The sequence below is a fragment of the Pelobates fuscus genome, chromosome 2, assembly GCF_036172605.1.
Source record: "Pelobates fuscus isolate aPelFus1 chromosome 2, aPelFus1.pri, whole genome shotgun sequence".
Classification (NCBI taxonomy): Eukaryota; Metazoa; Chordata; class Amphibia; order Anura; family Pelobatidae; genus Pelobates; species Pelobates fuscus.
This window is the reverse complement of record NC_086318.1, coordinates 42,125,142-42,144,563: the sequence shown is the minus strand read 5'-3', so window position 1 is coordinate 42,144,563 and position 19,422 is coordinate 42,125,142. Positions and strand designations below refer to the sequence as shown.

The following is a 19,422-nucleotide window of genomic DNA, read 5'->3' as shown; positions in this document are numbered from 1 at the left end:
GAAGTCCTCAGCCTCCGGGTCCCCGTGAGGCTGCCAGCAATCCAGCAGGTCTGACCAGGTCGGGCTCCGTGAGTGCGTGTAGGCCCCGGGTTTGCGTTTCTGCCGCTTGCCTCTCGCCGGCTGGATGAAAGGCATAGATTGTCTCCGGTTCTCACACTCCATAGGTTAACAGCCTATTGCAGGTAGGGCGAAGGGTTTAATCCCTCAAATTCAAGCTATTTTCGTCTTGGACCTACGGAGCTCCGTGAGATGGCGACTGCTCTCGCTCGCGGTCAGGCTCCGCCCCCCGATACATCCCCTATTATGGGCCCACATCCCTTAGTTTCTCTTTTCTATCCTAGTGTCACTCTTTTCTATGAGCTCTATATTGTTGGGGGTCTATAGGTTCCCTTCTATCATTGTGACCACTGTCCACCCAAACTGTCTGTGTAAATAAGATGTGTCTTTCTATTACATTTTTGTTACATAAAGTGCTAAGTCATCTAAAATTTCTTAGAACAGTTTCGCCCATGGCCAGCCCCATTCACACCTCTAAATCAAATGTGCCCCTCTTTGTGCATTTTAAATGTTAGATGCTATGGAAGTGTGTGCCTACTTGGGGTATCTAGTGGTTCTTGTCTATCATCATAGTACATTTTTATGTATCATTTCAGCAGAGCGACTAGGAGAACATAAATACAATGCAGTCTAGAGAGAAGAGCGTAGAAAATCACTTTTTGACTCTTTGCAAAAGGATTAAGGGGTTTGCAAAACATAATGTGCTTGTCTTCTGTATCCTACACTGACCTCACAAGAGGGCTAGTGTCACAGATCAATTGCTTTAAAGTTCTGCTCAAAGACACATTCATTACTTTGTCCTCAGCCGTGATTATGAGCCAGTTGAATGTTTAACTCGTATTGATATTTTTGCTTATTGTACTTCATGTAATAAATAGTCAAAGATGTTTGGTCCTTGGATGAGTTGAAAGAAAACCTGAACGCGTAGGCGTTAAGAACATAAACAATATACAGAAATAATAAAAAGTAAAACATATTTGCTTAGTGTTTCCTTTGAATTGCAAAGAGAATCATCATACCTTAGCTAATTCTTTAAAGGTTAACTGTTGTTGTTTGACACAACATCCATCAAGTACATTAGGATTCCGAAATACTTGTCACTGAAATCAGGAAATACTGATGTCAATGGATTGTCGTAGGTTTTAAAAAAATTTTTTTATGGATATCCTGTTGTAAAGCTACCCATGAAAATCATGAATAGCGGAGACAAAACTTCTTCAGAATGTTCTGTATTTATGTGTGTTTGTATTGTACTCCTCTCTTTTGTTTATTTTGTTAACCTTACCTGTGGACTTGATAATAGCTGAAATACATCTAAATAATATACGTATTACCTTTACAATAGTCCAGACTAATAAGAAATGTTTTGTTTTAAAGTGTCTGTGATGGTACAAAGGAAAGCCATTGACAGCTGTAAGATTCAGTAGGACTGTATAGATAGTGATACCATCAATATGGTTTTTTTTCCACTTAACTAGAGATGGATCTGAGATGCAGTTCATTTTCTGTGGACTCCCTTAACTTGATGGTTTCCATTGGAATTTCAACCTGATGTTGTTAATGCAGACTTAAAACACAGATACTCCAACACACCTATCCAAAAGAAAGCTCACGGCCATCTTGAGTACAGCAAATATATCCCAGGTTGAGCTTGTTACTTGCAGCCACACTTTAATTCTTTTGTGCCACAAGTACTGAGGTTCTTTATAATCCTCCTTGATCCATCCATACCTGTTACTTAGGATTTAGAGAATGAACCCGTGCCAACTTTTCTTTCGACTTCCTCGGAAAGCCATATTGAGTGTGCCCTTTTTACCTCAGAACGCAGTGAGATCGTTTTGTAAATTGGCAAAAACAAATTATCTCCAGTAAATCTATAAATTGACACGGTAATTGCAAATTCTTGATAAAATAACTGCCTGGAAAAATAGTTGTTAGAATGTGTTTACAGTTTTTGGTCCATAGATTGCAATTCCCTTTTCCATTTTCCACAATACCGGGATTAGGAAATAACCACGCTTGTTACAAGCATTGAGGCCATGGAGTGACTAACTCATGGAGGTGTCCATAGTTTTATATGTCTGCAATCTGGTACATCAACCCATACCATCAAACTTTGGGAGTTGTGTAATTGGGATAGGTGGGCAGACCTTCTAGGGGGCTTTGCCAGTGATGCAACTTGCATCAACAGTGACTCCCACAAATGGCGGACTCACACAGGAAGTGGACATACCAAGAGCATCAACCTGACAGACAGCCTACCGGCCATTCCCAGACTTGCAGGACTATTCAGAGTGGTTGTGAGGTGCTCTCTGCGTGGCCCTACTGCCTGATGCATAACACAAGCACATCTAATAATACATGAGTGCTTTGCATCTCAAGGACAGTTCCAAATGCCGGACACCAGTAAACTAAATCCGGAAAGCAGGACAGGACGCTGAAATCAGGACTGTGTTGACGAAAGCGGGAGTGTCTGGAACACTCAACCACTCTTGGCTCTAGAATCTTCTTGTCTATGGATCCAGTCTCTGATAATCAGTTTAGCAACTTCATCTAGTAAATGCATATTGTTTGTTACTAATTCCTTCGTTAACAACGAAAGAGCTTTGTAAACCAGGTTCGACAAAGGATCTGACCCACATGCTGTACACGCAGTTTGTGTTTATAAATATTATAATTGTATTATCATAAAGTAGCCACATAACAGTGTAGTGTATCTAATTAGGGAAATTGTGTTTTCTCAATAAAAAAAAAAAAGCATTCTAACAAAAGACAAAGCAACTTCCAGTATTAAACAAAATGCTAAAAATCGACCTACTGGTCAAGCACAAAATGTCATATTCCCTTATATAATTTTGCAATATTTTATTTCTTTATTTTTTGAGCCATTTAGATTACATACAGTGGCTGTGAACAGCAAACTATGTGGAGGTTTTTAATAAATAGATTTTAGGTCCAATAAATGACATTTTGTTGGGTATTAAAAACCTGTCACGCTAGCATGTATGCCATATTGTCCAATGCCCAGCGTACTGTGATGTGCGAATTGAGTGAGCGTGCTGTAAAAGCCATCAGATTGCCATATGGTATTACTTGCCCTTGAAGTGCAATGTATTTAATGCTGGATCAAACCCTAATCACACTTATCGCAGCTTAGTGAATTGATTTTCCCTTTCCTTGCCAGCGCTCCATGATGACCAAAGCCGCAATGGGACTGCCAGTTCAAGCAAGAATATGAAAATTAAATGAATGTTTTATTAGTCAGCAACATATTTATTTTTTTTATTAATTGTTTAACATTTTATCCACCAGATTCAGATTCATAGTTATAGAAGCCAAATACTATGAAAAACTGGTTTATTTAATACTATTATGACTTAAACATGCAGTGTCCTATGTTTAAAGGGACAAAGGTTTAAAAATAATATCAGGAAGTACTTTACTGAGAGGGTAGTGGATGCATGGAATAGCCTTCCAGCTGAAGTGGTAGAGGTTAACACAGTAAAGGAGTTTAAGCATGAGTGGGATAGGCTATCCTAACTATAAGATAAGGCCAGGGACTAATGGAAGTATTTAGAAAATTGGGCAGACTAGATGGGCCGAATGGTTCTTATCTGCCGTCACATTCTATGTTTCTATGTGTTTTGATTTTGTTCTGTTTCAAACAATAATTAGCATCTTACTTTTTGTTTATGTTTTTGTACATCATCAAATTATATTTTATTATTATAATCAAAGTATAATTGCAAAAAGATATTGTTTTCTTATCAACAATATTTGGTTTTCTTTAATCACTTTACAAAACAGTTTAATAATAAAATCTGGCAGAAATACTGTCACTCCAAATACAATTACCAAAATGTATACATAAATATTTAAAGGGTTAACGGAAGTACTATAATCACTTCTCAGTACGGCATGATGTTTTGTTTTCTGAGTTTTCACACATTTGTGCCAGAGCAGGGTTAACCACAAGATGACCTACTTGGCCGCCTTGGACCCAGAGCTTAGACAAATACCATTAAATCATGAATTTGCTTTGCCCTTTGTGAAGAATGCAGAGGGGACCTGCCTCCAGGATGATGGGCCAATCCAGCTTTGTACTCCTGGCACTATAGTATCTCTTTAAAGTAAAACTGCAAGGATGTTAAAAACTTGGTAAAAAAAAATAGGGACTGCTACACCAATAACAACAGGGGCCACGTGGCACAATACAGTACCCAGATATAGAAATGACTCTGTATTAAATATAGTCTGGAACAACATCTGAGTTTGATCTGTGCGTTACAAAAACCATGTATGTTTTTTAAATGGTCAACACACGCTGCAAATTCTAGATACACTTATGAGTGATTATTAAAGGCAAATGTTTTATAGGTTTGTGCTCAGGAACATCGGCACAATAAATAGGATAGATGTAGGTAAGCCGTGATATGTTTACATGCAATATTTATACTGTAGCTCTAACTATAAAAAGACAGTACACCATATGGCATGATACTCCGAAAACACCTTATCTGCCTTCTATTCCTCCTCCTTACCGTCTGCTAATATATATCATAATTATCTGTAATCGTCTACTGCTTTAACCAAAATGTGATCTGATCCTCATTTAAATTAGAATGGGATTAAAGGGACAATGGGGCCTATGCAACCCACATTTATTTAATGCATGCACAGCTAATGCAAAGAATCTATATATTATATATCTATGAAAAAAGAATACAAAGTAAAGGCAAATTCTTGCTGCTTCTACTAATACACTGTTAAAAGAAGTAGTGGCCAGACTCTTCCCAGACCAGGAAGAATCTCCACCAATCAGGAACTTCTCATTTGTATCTGTAGAGTTATTCTTATGCCATATCAAATAGAGAAACCACAGATTAAACAGGTAAGGACACAAAAAAAATAAGTTTTGCCCTAGAGGCCTTAAAGAGACACTATAGGCACCCAGACCAGCTCAGCTCATTGACATGGTCTGGGTTCATTGCCCCTTAACCCTGCAAAGGTAATTGTTAAGTTTTTAATAGACTGCAATAATTTCCTTCGAGGGTTATCTCCACCTCTAGTGGCTGTCTTGACAGCCACATTAGGTGACTTTTGGTCGCCTAACTGACACTGGAAAATCCAGCATCATGTAAAGGAAAGCATAGGAAAGCATTATACATTAGGATCTCATAAGAATTCACAAGTATCTCCCAGAATCTGCTGTTCCCTTGGCTGAAAAGCTACAGTTGTCTATCCCAACAGAGCAATTGAATCCGAGACCATTTGATTGTTGCAGCTCAAGCGAACTAGCCTCCCAATCTTTCCTAGTGTGGGAAACATTGGATTGGCTGAGATCATCTACACTAATAATCTAAGCCACAGACGCCAAACGAGATAATGGAGACTGGCACAGCGAGGGCAGAAAGGTAGGTAATACTTACCTTTCAAACATTCACACAGGAGGTGGGGGGGACCTACATAGGTGTCAGGACAGTATAGCATTAGGAATATATGATTGTGCTCCTGACATTACAGTGTACCTTTAATTATAATTTTGTTTTTTTATAATAAAGCTTATGTTTTAATTTTTAAGAGAAATCTAGAACTTATAAGGGTTAACACAGTATTGTATGTTTCCATGAAAGATGAATCCTTGCTTTCATGTCATATAAACAAAACTGGTCGAATTGGATACATATTGCAAAAGGTTTTTGTACACTATCCACATCATGGTATTTCAATGCAAGTATTGCATTTGTTTTCCTTGAGGAATAATAATTTGTCATTAAAGTGTGTTTGCATTTGAAAAATCTTTTTGTTCTGATATTTTATACAACCTGTGTACTCGAAGAGGGACTCGTGAAAAATATCTCCCGTATGAATTTTCTGCATTTTCCACATAAATAGTTATGGGTCTGCCGGAGATTTAAGTAAAATTGCGTTTTTATGATTCTCATAACCGTGGTCAGGACGTTTTGTATAAGATGCAGTTTGTCATTGTCTCTCCTTTTCCACATGCGATGCTGTGTGCCTGATTGGCTTAGAAATCTGTTTAGCACTGTGAGCATTAGAGCACGCATTAGAACGAAGATTTAATATTGAGGTCTGACTCTTGGAATAGGGGGCCACGCTTTGATGGTTTAGAATACTTTCATGACGCTTGAGTATATGTTTTGCATATTGACTGATGGTGAAATGCATGAGGAATGTATATTTTGTGTTTTCATCTTACCATCTTTAAAATATGCCTCCTACCTTCTGCATCCTATATTTTGCAGCTCAGTATATTACAAATACGGTTTATTTACTAGAAATTCAGGTCATCTGTATGGTAGCGAGCATGGCCATTGTACCAGCTTGTCACAGATTTGCATGATGTATTCCTCCCTATTAAGTTAGTTCTCTACTTGGAAGTTTTACTACACAGAGTTTATTAATTCTCTAGAATCCCTGGGCACATCAGTCACTGTGCGGGGTGACAAACCCTCATGTTGTTTGTGGGAAAACTTGCTTAAGACTTGTTTCAATGCTTATCCTTAACCACTTCAATGCCTAAATTGAGTATACGTGTTTTATATTCATGTATTTTGCAGAATGAAAAACACATGAAGAGGAACAAATTTCTCTGCCAGAAGCCACTAGTCACTTAAATAATGCCTATAAATGTGCTTAAAATGTCAGCTCACACCCTGCTTTTAAACAGTACAGGAGGTTTCCATTGGTCATTTCAATATCATTCCTATAGTCAGATGAGGGTGAGGGGATAATTAACTCCATTTAACTTTCAGCATTACATTAGCAATCCAGGGATTGATAAAGATTGATATAACAGTTTTAAATACCTTTTGTTACAAATATATGATTTTTCTGTATTAACTGTATGTGGGCATTTTGCTCAATTGGAGACATTCTTCTTACATTCTGCTGACATTTTCAGTAAACTGTATAGCTAATAATGCCCTCAGGGCTGTTACACCTATTGTATGTGAAAAAAATAGTATTTTTGCTTTTATACGAACATTCAGTTCCTCTATAATATTACAAGATAAAGGACGATGTATACTGTCTAAAGCTTTTCATTTTGCAAATATTTTAATGAAGGCTGTACAAATAATGAAAATAAAAAGTGTGCAAAAGTACATATGTTTTTCATTTGTCTGCAAAACAATATACAATGAAAAACAATTGTTGTGTGGTATGTTTATATGATGAAACCCTTACTTCCAATATATGTTATGCTAATATTCTTAAATTAAAAAGTGCTCAGTAGTGAGCGGCTTAAAGGGATGCATTAAAGGACCACTCATTTTCCTGGCACTATAGTGCCCTGAGGGTGCCCCCACCCTCAGGGTCCCACTCCCGCCGGGCTGAAGGGGGAGGAAGCGGGTTAAAAACTCACCTTTCTGCAGCACCGAGCTCCCTCGGCGCTGGGGACTCTCCTCCTCCTCTGCTCCCACACGGGCTGATGGTGAGTATGCCCCTAAGGCCCACCCACAGAGGATCTAATGTGTGTGCTAATAGAATGTAGAGTATAGGGATGCCAGTTTGTGTTGGTGATGCAGTGTGTGTGTAGTGGAAGCAGTGTGTTTTTGTGTAAAGGATAGAAAGCAGTGTGTGTTTGTGTGTAAGGGATGTATTGTGTGTGTAAGGAATGCATTGTGTGCATCTGTGTTTGTATGTGTAAGGGATGCAAGGTGTGTTTATGTGTATGTAAGGGATGCAGTGTGTGTGTCTGTAAGGGGTGCATTGAGTGTGTGTAAGAGAAGCAGTGTGTGTGTGAGTGATGCATTGTGTTTCTGTGTGTGTGTAAGGGATGCATTGTGTGTGTGTGTGTGTGTGATGCATTGTGTGTTTATCTGCGTGTAAGGGAAGCATGGTTTGTTTCTTTTTGTGTAGGGATGCATTGTGTGTTTCTGTATATGTATAGGGATGCAGTGTGTGTGTGTGTGTGTGTGTGTATTGTGAAAGAGAGCATTTTGGGGGTAGGGTAGGGACTGAGAGGTGAGCAGAAAAAATATATTTTTTTTATGTTTTGCGTCTTACATCCCCCTTTAGTTTATCTCTTGCAAGCCCCTTGTTTGTCTCTTATCCCCCCTTTGTGTGTCTCCTACATCCTCCAAACTTATTTGCGTGTCTTACTTTACCTAGCCCCTTTGTGTGTCTCGTTCCCGAGCCCTGCTGTGTGTTTCTTTCTCCCCTACCAGCCCTTTTGTGCTACTCTTTCCCCCCTCCCTTAGCCTCTCTGTGTGTCTTCCACTCCCCTGTCCCTTAATAATCTCTTTCACTCCCACCCGTCCCTTGGTGGTCTCCTCACCTTCCCCTGTCCCTTAGAGCTCTCCCCTCTTGTCCCTTACTGCTCACCCCTACTGTCCCTTAGAGCTCTCCCCTCCTGTCCCTTAGTGCTCTATCCTACCCCCCATCCCTTGGTGCCCCCCCCCGTCCCTTGGTGCTCCCCCTGTCACTTAGTGCTCTCTCCTACCCCCTGTCCTTTAGAGCTCTCCTCCTGTTCCTTAGTGCTCTCCCCTGCCCCTTAGTGGTCTCTCCTCTCCTCCCCTGTCCCTTAGTGGTCTCTCCTCTCTCCCACCCCATTAGTGATCTCTCCTCTCCCCTTTCCCCCCCTCGGTGGTCTCTCCCCCACCCTCCCCAGGTGTTCTCTCCTTCCCCCTCCTCTCCTGATGGTCTCTCCCCTCTCCCCCCCTCCCCAGGTGGTTTTTCCTTCCCTCTGTCCCCCCCCCATCCTCCTCACCAGGTGGTCTCTCCTTACCTCTCACCCCCCTTCCCAGGTGGTCTTTCCTTCCCTCTCTCCCCTACCCTCCCTCCCCAGGTGTTCTCTTTCCCTCTATCCCCTTCCCCAGGTGGTCTCTCCTTCCCTCTTTCCCCCCTCTCCCCAGGTGGTCTCTCCCCCCCCCTCTCCATGTTGTCTCTCCTTCCCTCTCTTTTTCCACCCTCCCTCCCCTGGTGGTCTCCTTCCCCCTCTCTCTCCCGCTCCCCTGGTGGTCTCTCCTTCCCTCTCTCTACCCCCTCCCTCCCCAGGTAGTCTCTCCTTCCCTCTCCCTCCCCCCTCCCTCCCCAGGTGGTATCTCCTTCCCTCTCTCCCCCTCCCTCTCTTGGTGGTCTTTCCTTCCCTCTCTCCCCCCTCCCTCCCAAGGTGTTTTCTTTCCCTCTATCCCCTTCCCCAGGTGGTCTCTCCTTCCCTCTCCCTCCCTCCCCAGGTTTTTTCTCCTTCCCTCTCTCCCCCCCAGGTGGTTTCTCCTTTCCTCTCTCTCTCCCCATTCCTCCCTTCCCTGGTGGTCTCTCCTGCCCTCTCTCCCTCCCCCATCGGGTACCTCCTACCTCTAGGCACTAGTGTAGCATGGCCGGCTCCGCTCCTGTCCGCGGTACAGGAGCTTCTGTTTCCTTACCCGGCCGAACTGAAAGGAAGTGCTCACTAAGCTCGGCCACGCTACACTGAGGGACTGACAGGAGGGAGCGCAGTGCGCTTTCCTCCTGCCGATCCCTAACATCTTGCACCCCCAGGCCGGTGCACCCTCATGGACACACCGGCCCGGGCAGTGCTGCCTAAGTCGCCTATAGGAAGCGCCGGACCTGAAAATCGGTAAATGTTTGCAGCTAAATAATAATGACAGGCAGGTTTGCATGGTTACTTACTAATCATGGCAACCTTCACTGGTACCGACCAAATCTCAGAGTTTACAATTTTGAAAACTGGAAGTATATGAAGAAAAAAAAAAAACCTGAAATTTTACAGGTATTTATAGAAAATAACATATACCATGCTTATAGAAAGGCTTAAATGTAGTTGGGCATAGAATATATTTCATTTTAATATCTGATTATTACAAGCTTCCCGGTGTTGGTGTGTCCTTTTCTCTTTATACCTCGGAGTGGCCGTTATAACGTAGTCAGATGGCAGCAATATATTTTACCACTTAGCATGATAACCATGCTATTTAATGTTGAGGGACTCCCATTAATCTGTATAAAGATGGTTACGTTTTTGGCAGCTGCTACTTACCAATTGCTAAATGTATTTTATTTATTTTTTTGGTTTGAAAACTGCCTGTAATCATTTATATTGTGACTGTCATTTTAGTGTTTACGGAGTTGTCTCTGGGAAGGGAAGGTTGCCCATTATTTGCAAACGCTATGTTTAATGTGGCAAAATGGTACAGATTTCTCAGCTAAGGGAAATTCCCTGAGATTTCACTGTATAAAGCAAGAATATTATAGGGTTTATTCACTAAAAACCCATTTGTAGTAAATTACAATCTGGCAGGGTTGTTTAACTAAAGTGGGATTTCCCAGGCATTCCGTATTTATTCAAAATCAATTTCAACTTTTAGGCCCAGATCGACAAAGTAGAACAATTCTCCAAGTTAGCTATGTTTTTAGATTTTATATTTTAGCCAAAAAATGTTAGTAATTTCCAACTCTGATAACTTACCATATAATAATTAATCCTGCAAATCGCATTCAAATCTAAGATGTTTTTTTAGAATTTCTAAACATTGCAAAAAAAAAATTGCCAAAAAAAAAACATTGCCAAAAAAAAAAAAACATTGCCAAAAAAAAAAAAAAAAACATTGCCATAAAAAATAAAAAAAACATTGCAAAAAAAAAAAACACACACACACAAAGCAAGGAGTGCTTTCTAATATTTAGGACCAGTGAGAGTGACATAAATCACGAATATTGAGGTAACAATACTGCTCTTATTAATATGGAGTTTTCAGTGTTCTAAATGGGGTGTGGCTTGCTTATAGATAAAATAACGAATATTAACTGGTCTAGTGCTTTAAATGAATACGATAAAATACATACAGGGTAACACAGAGTACATTTTTCCATTGCTTTATAATAAGAAGAAACAATATATTTTTGGGGGGGTTATTGTATTAATGCCTCATGCTTGAAGATTCTTTCTTAACAACCACAATATTCCAGACTCCTCGTAAGTGAACTGAATTGAGTTACTGTTAAATGCCCGGTAATCGAAGTTAAATGTATTTTCTAAGCCCAGTCTTGTTTTTACATTCTGGACATGCAAAATAAAAATAATCAGATTCATTGTGTCATAGCTAATGCAAGATAAACACCACTACGACTATCAACAATGTCTAAGTATCCATTCGGACAAGCGCATTGCTAATGACATAAGTGTCCGACTAATGATAACAAACCATGTAATTACCTTACTGGATATCCCTTTATTAGAGTGAAGATCATAATTCATACAGTCATTTTGTTTACTAAAATTACCCAGGGTTATGTCCGCGGTCCCTTTGTTCCTCTACCGTGCGATAGATTTAATCTAGTGGGTTTACAATTTTATGATAAAAGACAGCACAACAAAAATTGGTTTAAGATTTATTATTTTCGAAATGAAAACAGCGTGAGATGCTAGAAGTTCTCTTCTGAACTTTTCCTTTCGTGTTTGAAAGAAGAACTTTTCAACTCTAATTATTACCCTGTTATACAGTAACGGAAATAAAGCTTTTTTTTTTTTTTTAATCGCTCATTATACACAGTGGGCCTGCTGAGATTTCATATCAATTATAAAATAACATGCACCTATAAATAACGCTCCTTGTTTAGCAGGTTTGTCTAAATGTATTGTTTCTTTTTAATATCCGTAGACACGCTTTGTAGAAGATTCGGAGAAGGAAGCAGCCTTGACTCCACTTTTAGAGAATGTCACGTCAGCATAGTCGGTTCGAGAGGGATTTTTGTGGTGGATGGGAAAGATGGGAATGGAGTCCCAATGGCAATCACGTAAACACTAGCAATGTAAACAGTACGACCAATGGCAACAACAGACCTGGACTACTCCCTCTGCCAATTGTACCATCACGTCTTCCCACACCAACATCCACCATGTCTACAACCGTCGGCAGTGATGCAGTGACGAGTGTTGAGAGCAACCCATCAGCAGCATCTGCTTCCAAAGTAAGACTATGGTGACTTTAAGTTGTTGCCATGAAATTTAAGATCTTGATTTCTGATTTGTTTGTCAGAATGAGAAGGGATGTGTTTCTTGCAATTATGTCATTTACACAATTCGTTGTTTTGCAAACTTCATTTTATTTTTATTTTTTATTTTTATTCTGGTGGCCAAAAGGCAACCATGTCTCATTTTTGTTTTGCTTTTTTAAGCTCTTTAACTCATCGACCCTTTTAAGCCTGTCTTGAAGAATTACACTGTGGCCCATGATTCAGAAACTTCCCAATCTGTTCCAGTGGATTGCTCGATAAATCCTGGACCGGATAGTCCTTGAGGACTGTAATTCATGGAGCCAATAACAATGAACTTGGCATGTTAATTAATGTGTTTGCTGTAGAGCTAATGATTGGTGAGGACTTTGTGTGACTTTACACAGAAGTATGTTTATTTAGTACAATGTGACTTGCCATGAGTTCAATCAGGATTCAAGAGTCTCAAATGTTAGGATAAAACAATTAAAATCATTCAACTTAACCAAGTCCGTAATGTTTCCAGTCCAGCTACATATACATTTTTTTGTAATTCCATGGTGAGTTTTCATAAATTCATAATTTAGTCAATAACCTTGCTAGTAATGTTGGTTAATAATTCAAGTTAAATCCTTCACAATTGTTTGCTGCTGTGAAACATGCAAAATCAACCTGTACCTTCCAACTATTCCAGGTACGGTTGACTGTCCTATTCCCAAGTCCATGCATGACACCAGAGCTTGCAAGGTCTGTGCATATTCCAATCTCCCGTCCATCTCAGCTGTCACTCACGCAGCAAAGCAGACTCCTGCCACAGATTGTCCCTATTAGAAATACACTGATAGGCATGTGCCTCCACTGTCTAATGATATATCTGGCCCTGGTGGCATTGGATGCTCTGTGCACCCCCTGTCACATGGGGCAGACCACCCCTTTCTATTTGTACACTTCTGTGCCAAATTAAATGCCCGTGAAAGTAGATGTACCACCCACTTTCTGATGCATTACAAAAAAATACTTTTTAAAACACTTTGATAAATCTCTATATGATTCTTATCAAATTGACAGAGGTGTGCTGAAAAAGTTATATAAAATATATATATATTTGAATAATGTCAATTGTCTCCTTATTTTGCACCAGGTATATTAAAGGATACATCTAAGTTAAAAGGCGTACATTTTAATGCACTAGAGCAAGGTAGTTAAAATTAAAAATACCGTATATACTCGAGTATAAGCCGACCCGAATATAAGCCGAGGCCCCTAATTTTTCCCCAAAAAACTGGGAAAACTTATTGACTCGAGTATAAGACTAGGGTGGGAAATGCAGCAGCTACTGGTAAATTTCTAAATAAAATTAGATCCTAAAAAAAATATATTAATTGAATATTTATTTACAGTGTGTGTATAATGAATGCAGTGTGTGCGTATGAGTGCAGCGTGTGTGTATGAGTGCAGTGTCTGTATGAGTGCAGCGTGTGTGTGTATGAGTGCAGCGTGTGTATGAGTGCAGCGTGTGTATGAGTGCAGTGTGTGTGTGTATGAATGCAGTGTGTGTGTGTATGAATGCAGTATGTGTGTGTATGAATGCAGTGTGTGTATGAGTGCAGTGTGTGTGTATGAGTGCAGTGTGTGTATGAATGCAGTGTGTGTATGAATGCAGTGTGTGTATGAATTCAGTGTGTGTATGAATGCAGTGTGTGTATGAATGCAGTGTGTGCAGGGCCGGTGCAAGGATATTTGCCCCCCCCATATGTCCTGACCTCCCCTCCTCCTCCCTCAGTGGTCCTTACCTCCCCACCCCCGTGTTCCTTCACCCCCCTCCCCCAGTGGTCCTGACTCACCCCTCCCCTAGTGGTCACTACTTCCCCCTCCCCTAGTGGTCCTTATCCCCCCCTCCCTCCCCTAGTGGTCCTTATCCCCCCCCCCTCCCTCCCATAGTGGTCCTTATCCCCCCCCTCCCTCCCATAGTGGTCCTTATCCCCCCCTTCCCTCCCATAGTGGTCCTTATCCCCCCCTCCCTCCCATAGTGGTCCTTATCCCCCCCTCCCTCCCATAGTGGTCCTTATCCCCCCCTCCCTCCCATAGCGGTCCTTATACCCCCCCTCCCTCCCATAGTGGTCCTTATCCCACCCCCTCCCTCCAATAGTGGTCCTTATCCCCCCCCCCCTCCCATAGCGGTCCTTATACCCCCCCTCCCTCCCATAGTGGTCCTTATACCCCCCCTCCCTCCCATAGTGGTCCTTATCCCACCCCCTCCCTCCCATAGTGGTCCTTATACCCCCCCCCCCTCCCACAGTGGTCCTTATACCCCCTTTTTTTTAAATTATTTTTTATTATTATTATTTTATTTTTTTATTATTATTTCTTATTTTATTTTTTTTTCGTCCCCCCTCCCTGCTTGCTACATGGCAGGGAGGGGGGCTCTCCTTCCCTGGTGGTCCAGTGGCAGTTCAGTGGGGGGGAGAGGGGGGCTGGCAGAGCTGTACTTACCTCTCCTGCAGCTCCTGTCAGCTCTCTCCTCCTCCGCGCGGTCTGTGCAGCTCCCTCTGTCAGCTCCCAGTGTAAGTCTCGCGAGAGCCGCGGCTCTCGCGAAACTTACACTGGGAGCTGACCGAGGTGCTGAACGGACGGCGCGGAGGAGGAGAGAGCTGACAGGAGCTGCAGAACAGGTAAGTACAGCTCTGCCAGCCCCCCTCTCCCCCGGTCTGTATTATGGCAATGCAAATTGCCATAATACAGACTATTGACTCGAGTATAAGCCGAGTTGGGGTTTTTCAGCCCAAAAAATGGGCTGAAAAACTTGGCTTATACTCGAGTATATACGGTAGGCAATTAATCAATTTTCAAAACTATTTTCCCAAATCACTAAAATTCTACCTATTCTGCACATTCTGCAGCTAAACTGACCCACCCCCTTTTTGCCCACCATGAAGTTTCTTGTTCATGCACAACAATGTCCTGTCAAATTTTTCTCATAGAGAATCATTGTGGATGAAATTAGCACTTTTAGAAACTATAGAAAGTAGACATGAAAAAAGATATTTCTAAAAAAAAAAGCCTTATTAAATACTGGATCTTTACAAATGATATTATTACATTAAAAAATTGTATTGTGGTGGAATAGGTCTTACGATGTACAAACAAGTCTGCATGTTTCAAAGAATTCTTGTTCATAACATTTCTTATTCCTATATCTAACGGCACACACAACACAAGGCTGTGTTGCACTACTAGCAAGTTTGAAAATGAAACCTTTTTTTCAGGAAGTGTGCAGGGAGGCTGTGTGAGTTACAGGGCCATCTTTAATTTGGATTGGACCCTGGGCAAGCATTTACTTGGCCCCCCCTGACTACATATAGATACGCACAAATACACTACCTGACACACACACGCAGATACACACAAGAACATACAGATACACACAGACTACATATAGATACACTGACACACACATAGACACACACAGATACAAACACTGGCATGCATGCAGATACAAAGGTACACACACTGACTTCATATAGATACACCGACACACACACTGACACACATACAGACACACAGATACACAACCTGACACACATGCAGATATACAGATACAAACACTGACACATACAGATACACACACAAACACAGATGGACAACATACAGATACAGAGACGCATTCTGATAGACGTACTGACACAGACAGCCATACTGAACCACACAGACACTGACGGACTCACACACACAGACATACAGATACACTGACAGACATACCGGCACATATACACACAGACAGATGGACATACTGAAACACACATACACTGACAGACATATTGACAAACACAGACATACAGAACCACACGGACACTGACAGACTCACACATAGACATACAGACATTCTGGCACACGTACACACAGACAGACAAACAGACATACTGAAACACACATACAGACATACTGACACACTGACAGACTCACACACACAGACATACTGACACACTGACAGACTCTCTCTCTCACACACACACACACACACACAGACATACTGACACACTGACAGACATGCACACATACTGAACCACACAGACACTGACAGACTCACACACACAGACATACAGATACACTGACAGACATACTGGCACACTAACACATACACACATACATATATACTGACACTGACACACACACACACTCATGCAAAATTTGATAACCACCCTCCAGTTTCTTACCTTTTCCTGGAGGGTGGCTTCCCTGGGGTCCAGTGGGCTGGCTGGGGTGGCTGGGAGTTAAGCTCTCCCGGCCTGGCCCCCTCCGGAACAGCTTCTTCCTCCTGCGCGGCTCCTGTTTCCGTGGGAGGAAGTGACGCGCGGCTGTCACTTCCTCCCAGTCGGCTGCCGAAAAGCAAGGGCCCGGTCGCGCTGTTAAAGCGCCAAAGTGCCCGACCGGGCCCCTGCTGACACAGGCCCACCGGGTGGCCCTAAGTGCATGGGCCACCCGATGGGCCCCCATAGTTTGCAGGCAGAGGGCAAACGGAGCAGCTGTCTTGGGCCCCCCAGCAGGGAGAGGGCCCGCGGCAGCTGCCCCGTTTGCCCCGCGTTAAAGACGGCCCTGGTGAGTTACAGCCAGGAGAGGTAGGGCTGGGGCTGCACAAATAAAGTGGTTTAACTGCTAAATGGCAGAGAATTGAGCAGTGAAACTACAGGGGCATGATCAATGCACCAAAACAGCTTCATTAAGCTAAAGTTGTTTTGGCATTTACAGTGTTCCTTTACAACAAGTAGAAGTAACAAGATTGTCTGCTACCTTCAGCATTTTTAAAATGTTTTTAAAAGTCTATAACTTCTAGAGGATGCCAGTTTCTGAACTCCGCTGTACGAAAGGCTAATTGTTTACGTGAAACCTTTTAGAACGATTATGTTTCAAGATTTGGCCCCATCATTACTAATCATGAACAACACAGTCTTTTTATTTTTATTTTTTAATGTTGCTGTATTGCATTTCTGGAACATACGCCATGATGGTTTATTGATTTACTTCCCCACGCTGTATAAAATGGAGGCCAGCGTGATGCCAGTAACACCACGGAATAGTTCATCTGATGCTTTTTACCAGACTCAATTGTGTCTAAATTGTTGCAGTTTGTAGCAATCAATCAGTCAATCATTTGCTCAAGCGTTTACAGTTTTCTGCCAAAAGAGACGACAAATAGTTATTTCTCCGGTTTGTGAGACTTAAGTAGTGTTTACACCTTTTGACTCTTTCTCTGTGCATCACGTATGTCAAGTCTAAGTATATTCAAGTCTCTGTGCGTTAAAGTAGCAAAAATTGTCTAAACTGCACATGTCCATCAATCAGATATCTTCTCTTGGTTATAGGTAACTGGACTTTATACGCGGACTCTGGAAATGCTGTTAAAGGAACACTATAGTGTCAGGCATATAAAGAGGTATTTCTGACACTATAGTGTTAAACAAACTATTTAGGTACCTGGCCCCCCTTAGATCACAGTAAAAAGGGGATTTTACTCTCATTTTGTCCCACGTCATGCCGGTTGCACCATGGCTGGCCCCACCTGGCTCAACCTGGCTCAACCTCAACCTCAATATTGATCATCTCAGCCAATTTAATGTTTTCCTATGTTTTCCTATAGGAAAGCATTGAGAGGCTACTGTTCATAATGGCAACACTGAAAAGGCAGTGTTTACATTGAAAAGCCTGCAGGGACAGACTATAGACACCAGAACCACTACATTAAGCTGCAGTGGTTCTGGTGACTATAGTGTCCCTTTAAGTTTTAATGTCTAAATGTTATAATGTCATTGAATATGCAAAACTATAATGATAGTCACCAACCTGGGGACCGTCCAGTTAATACCAAATAAATCTACTATTACTGGTTGGCAAAAGGCCATCATGGAATACATTTAACCTATATTATTTTAGTCATTTGGGAGTTCCCCTTTATTGTGTTTCTTCTGCCCTTGGACTTTTAGGCTATTCTTCAAACTGTAACATATTTTATCTCTGTATCATTGCTGACTCTTCATAAAATTGCTCAGTACTCAGAATCCCTACTTAATACATAAATTATTAAGAATGTAGATAATTACACTAGACTCCATAAATTATAAAAAAAAAAAAAAGCCTAGCACCTTTCAAACCTCTCCCGGAGGAGACGTTCAGCACATTTTCTAAAAGATTCTGATCCTCACTTTGAGATTTTTGAGTATTTTGACTTTGTGATTTAAGTTTTCCTAAAAGCCTAAACATCCTCACTGAAGAGTAACAACGACCGGTGCCAACCAACGGCTATGTCAATCCATTCTTGACTAGTATTGCGGGAAAGTCAACAGGTGCAGAGAAACTATGAAAATATAATTACAAATGTATATTTCCTTTTCTCCTTATGGCTGTTTATGTGTGAAAAAACAATTACTCACTATATGCTTTGTAATTCCATGTAATGGGAATGAGAAGAATTGATGGGAACTGTAACAGCCTCATAACTATAATTGCTATGACAGCACATGTTAGCAATATGCTAATCACTAACGACAGAATTTATTTTAAACACGATTTGCTCAGTAAACTTAATCTAATCTACAACAGATGCATATTCATATAAAACATTGACCTTATTAGAGTTTAACTCTTTCATTGCTGATCTCGACGTGGCACGTATATTTACCCTTGAAAGGGGTTACTAAATGTGACACCAAATAAGATAAGATAATAACCAACAAGGCTGAGATCTGAGAATTGGGATTCTGGTGGGAGGGAGGTTAAGAGGGTAGGCCAATGATGCAATAGTGTCGCTAGCTCCGCCCCAAAGGAGAGAGAGTTAATGCCCTGGTCAGCCTGACGTGTTGAGGGCAGAATATGCCTTGTTTAGTGCTCCCTGCAAGGTCTTAGTGTCCTAAACATAGCGTGAGCACGTCTTATGATGCACTCGTGGTATGAATTTTGGGGACAGTTCCCTGGTGTACCCAAAAACAGGACACCAAGGGAACTAACACCATTGGAACTAAGGTGGGACAGGACCTGGAAATTGTGTTTGGGAGACATAACACAATACCAAATTTACCAGGAGACTTTAAGGTTTAGAAGTTTTCAAAAAGTTTAAACAATGTCGATGATTTTAAAAAAATGATCATCGAGTAGGCTATGTGGGAGATATCATCAAACCTGACTTCTGGTAAATCACCACAACGCACTGTATTATGAAGACAATCAGTTATGTTGAATGGAACAGCATAATGTTCCAGCCTCAGAACTCTTCCAGGCTACTCAGCTCTGTCATTTTGTGCGCTCCATTCTAAGGTTCCACCCTAAGGGCAAGAGATTACTTTATATGGACTTCCACATAGAATATCAAATTTTATTTTTCTTCTATACTCTCTTTTTATCTCTGTTTTATACCCC

At 41.3% G+C, this 19,422-nt stretch overlaps 1 protein-coding gene across 1 annotated transcript in view; it reads left to right on the top strand.

Annotated features, from left to right (window-relative positions):
- The window catches only part of KLHL29 (kelch like family member 29), an 830,662-nt gene that overhangs the window by 319,648 nt on the left and 491,592 nt on the right, over window positions 1–19,422 (top strand). The window contains exon 4 of the mRNA XM_063440860.1: window positions 11,682–11,991. Coding sequence (XP_063296930.1) covers window positions 11,737–11,991 — 255 coding nt within the window. The 5' untranslated portion in view covers window positions 11,682–11,736. The remainder of the gene's footprint in view (window positions 1–11,681; window positions 11,992–19,422) is intronic.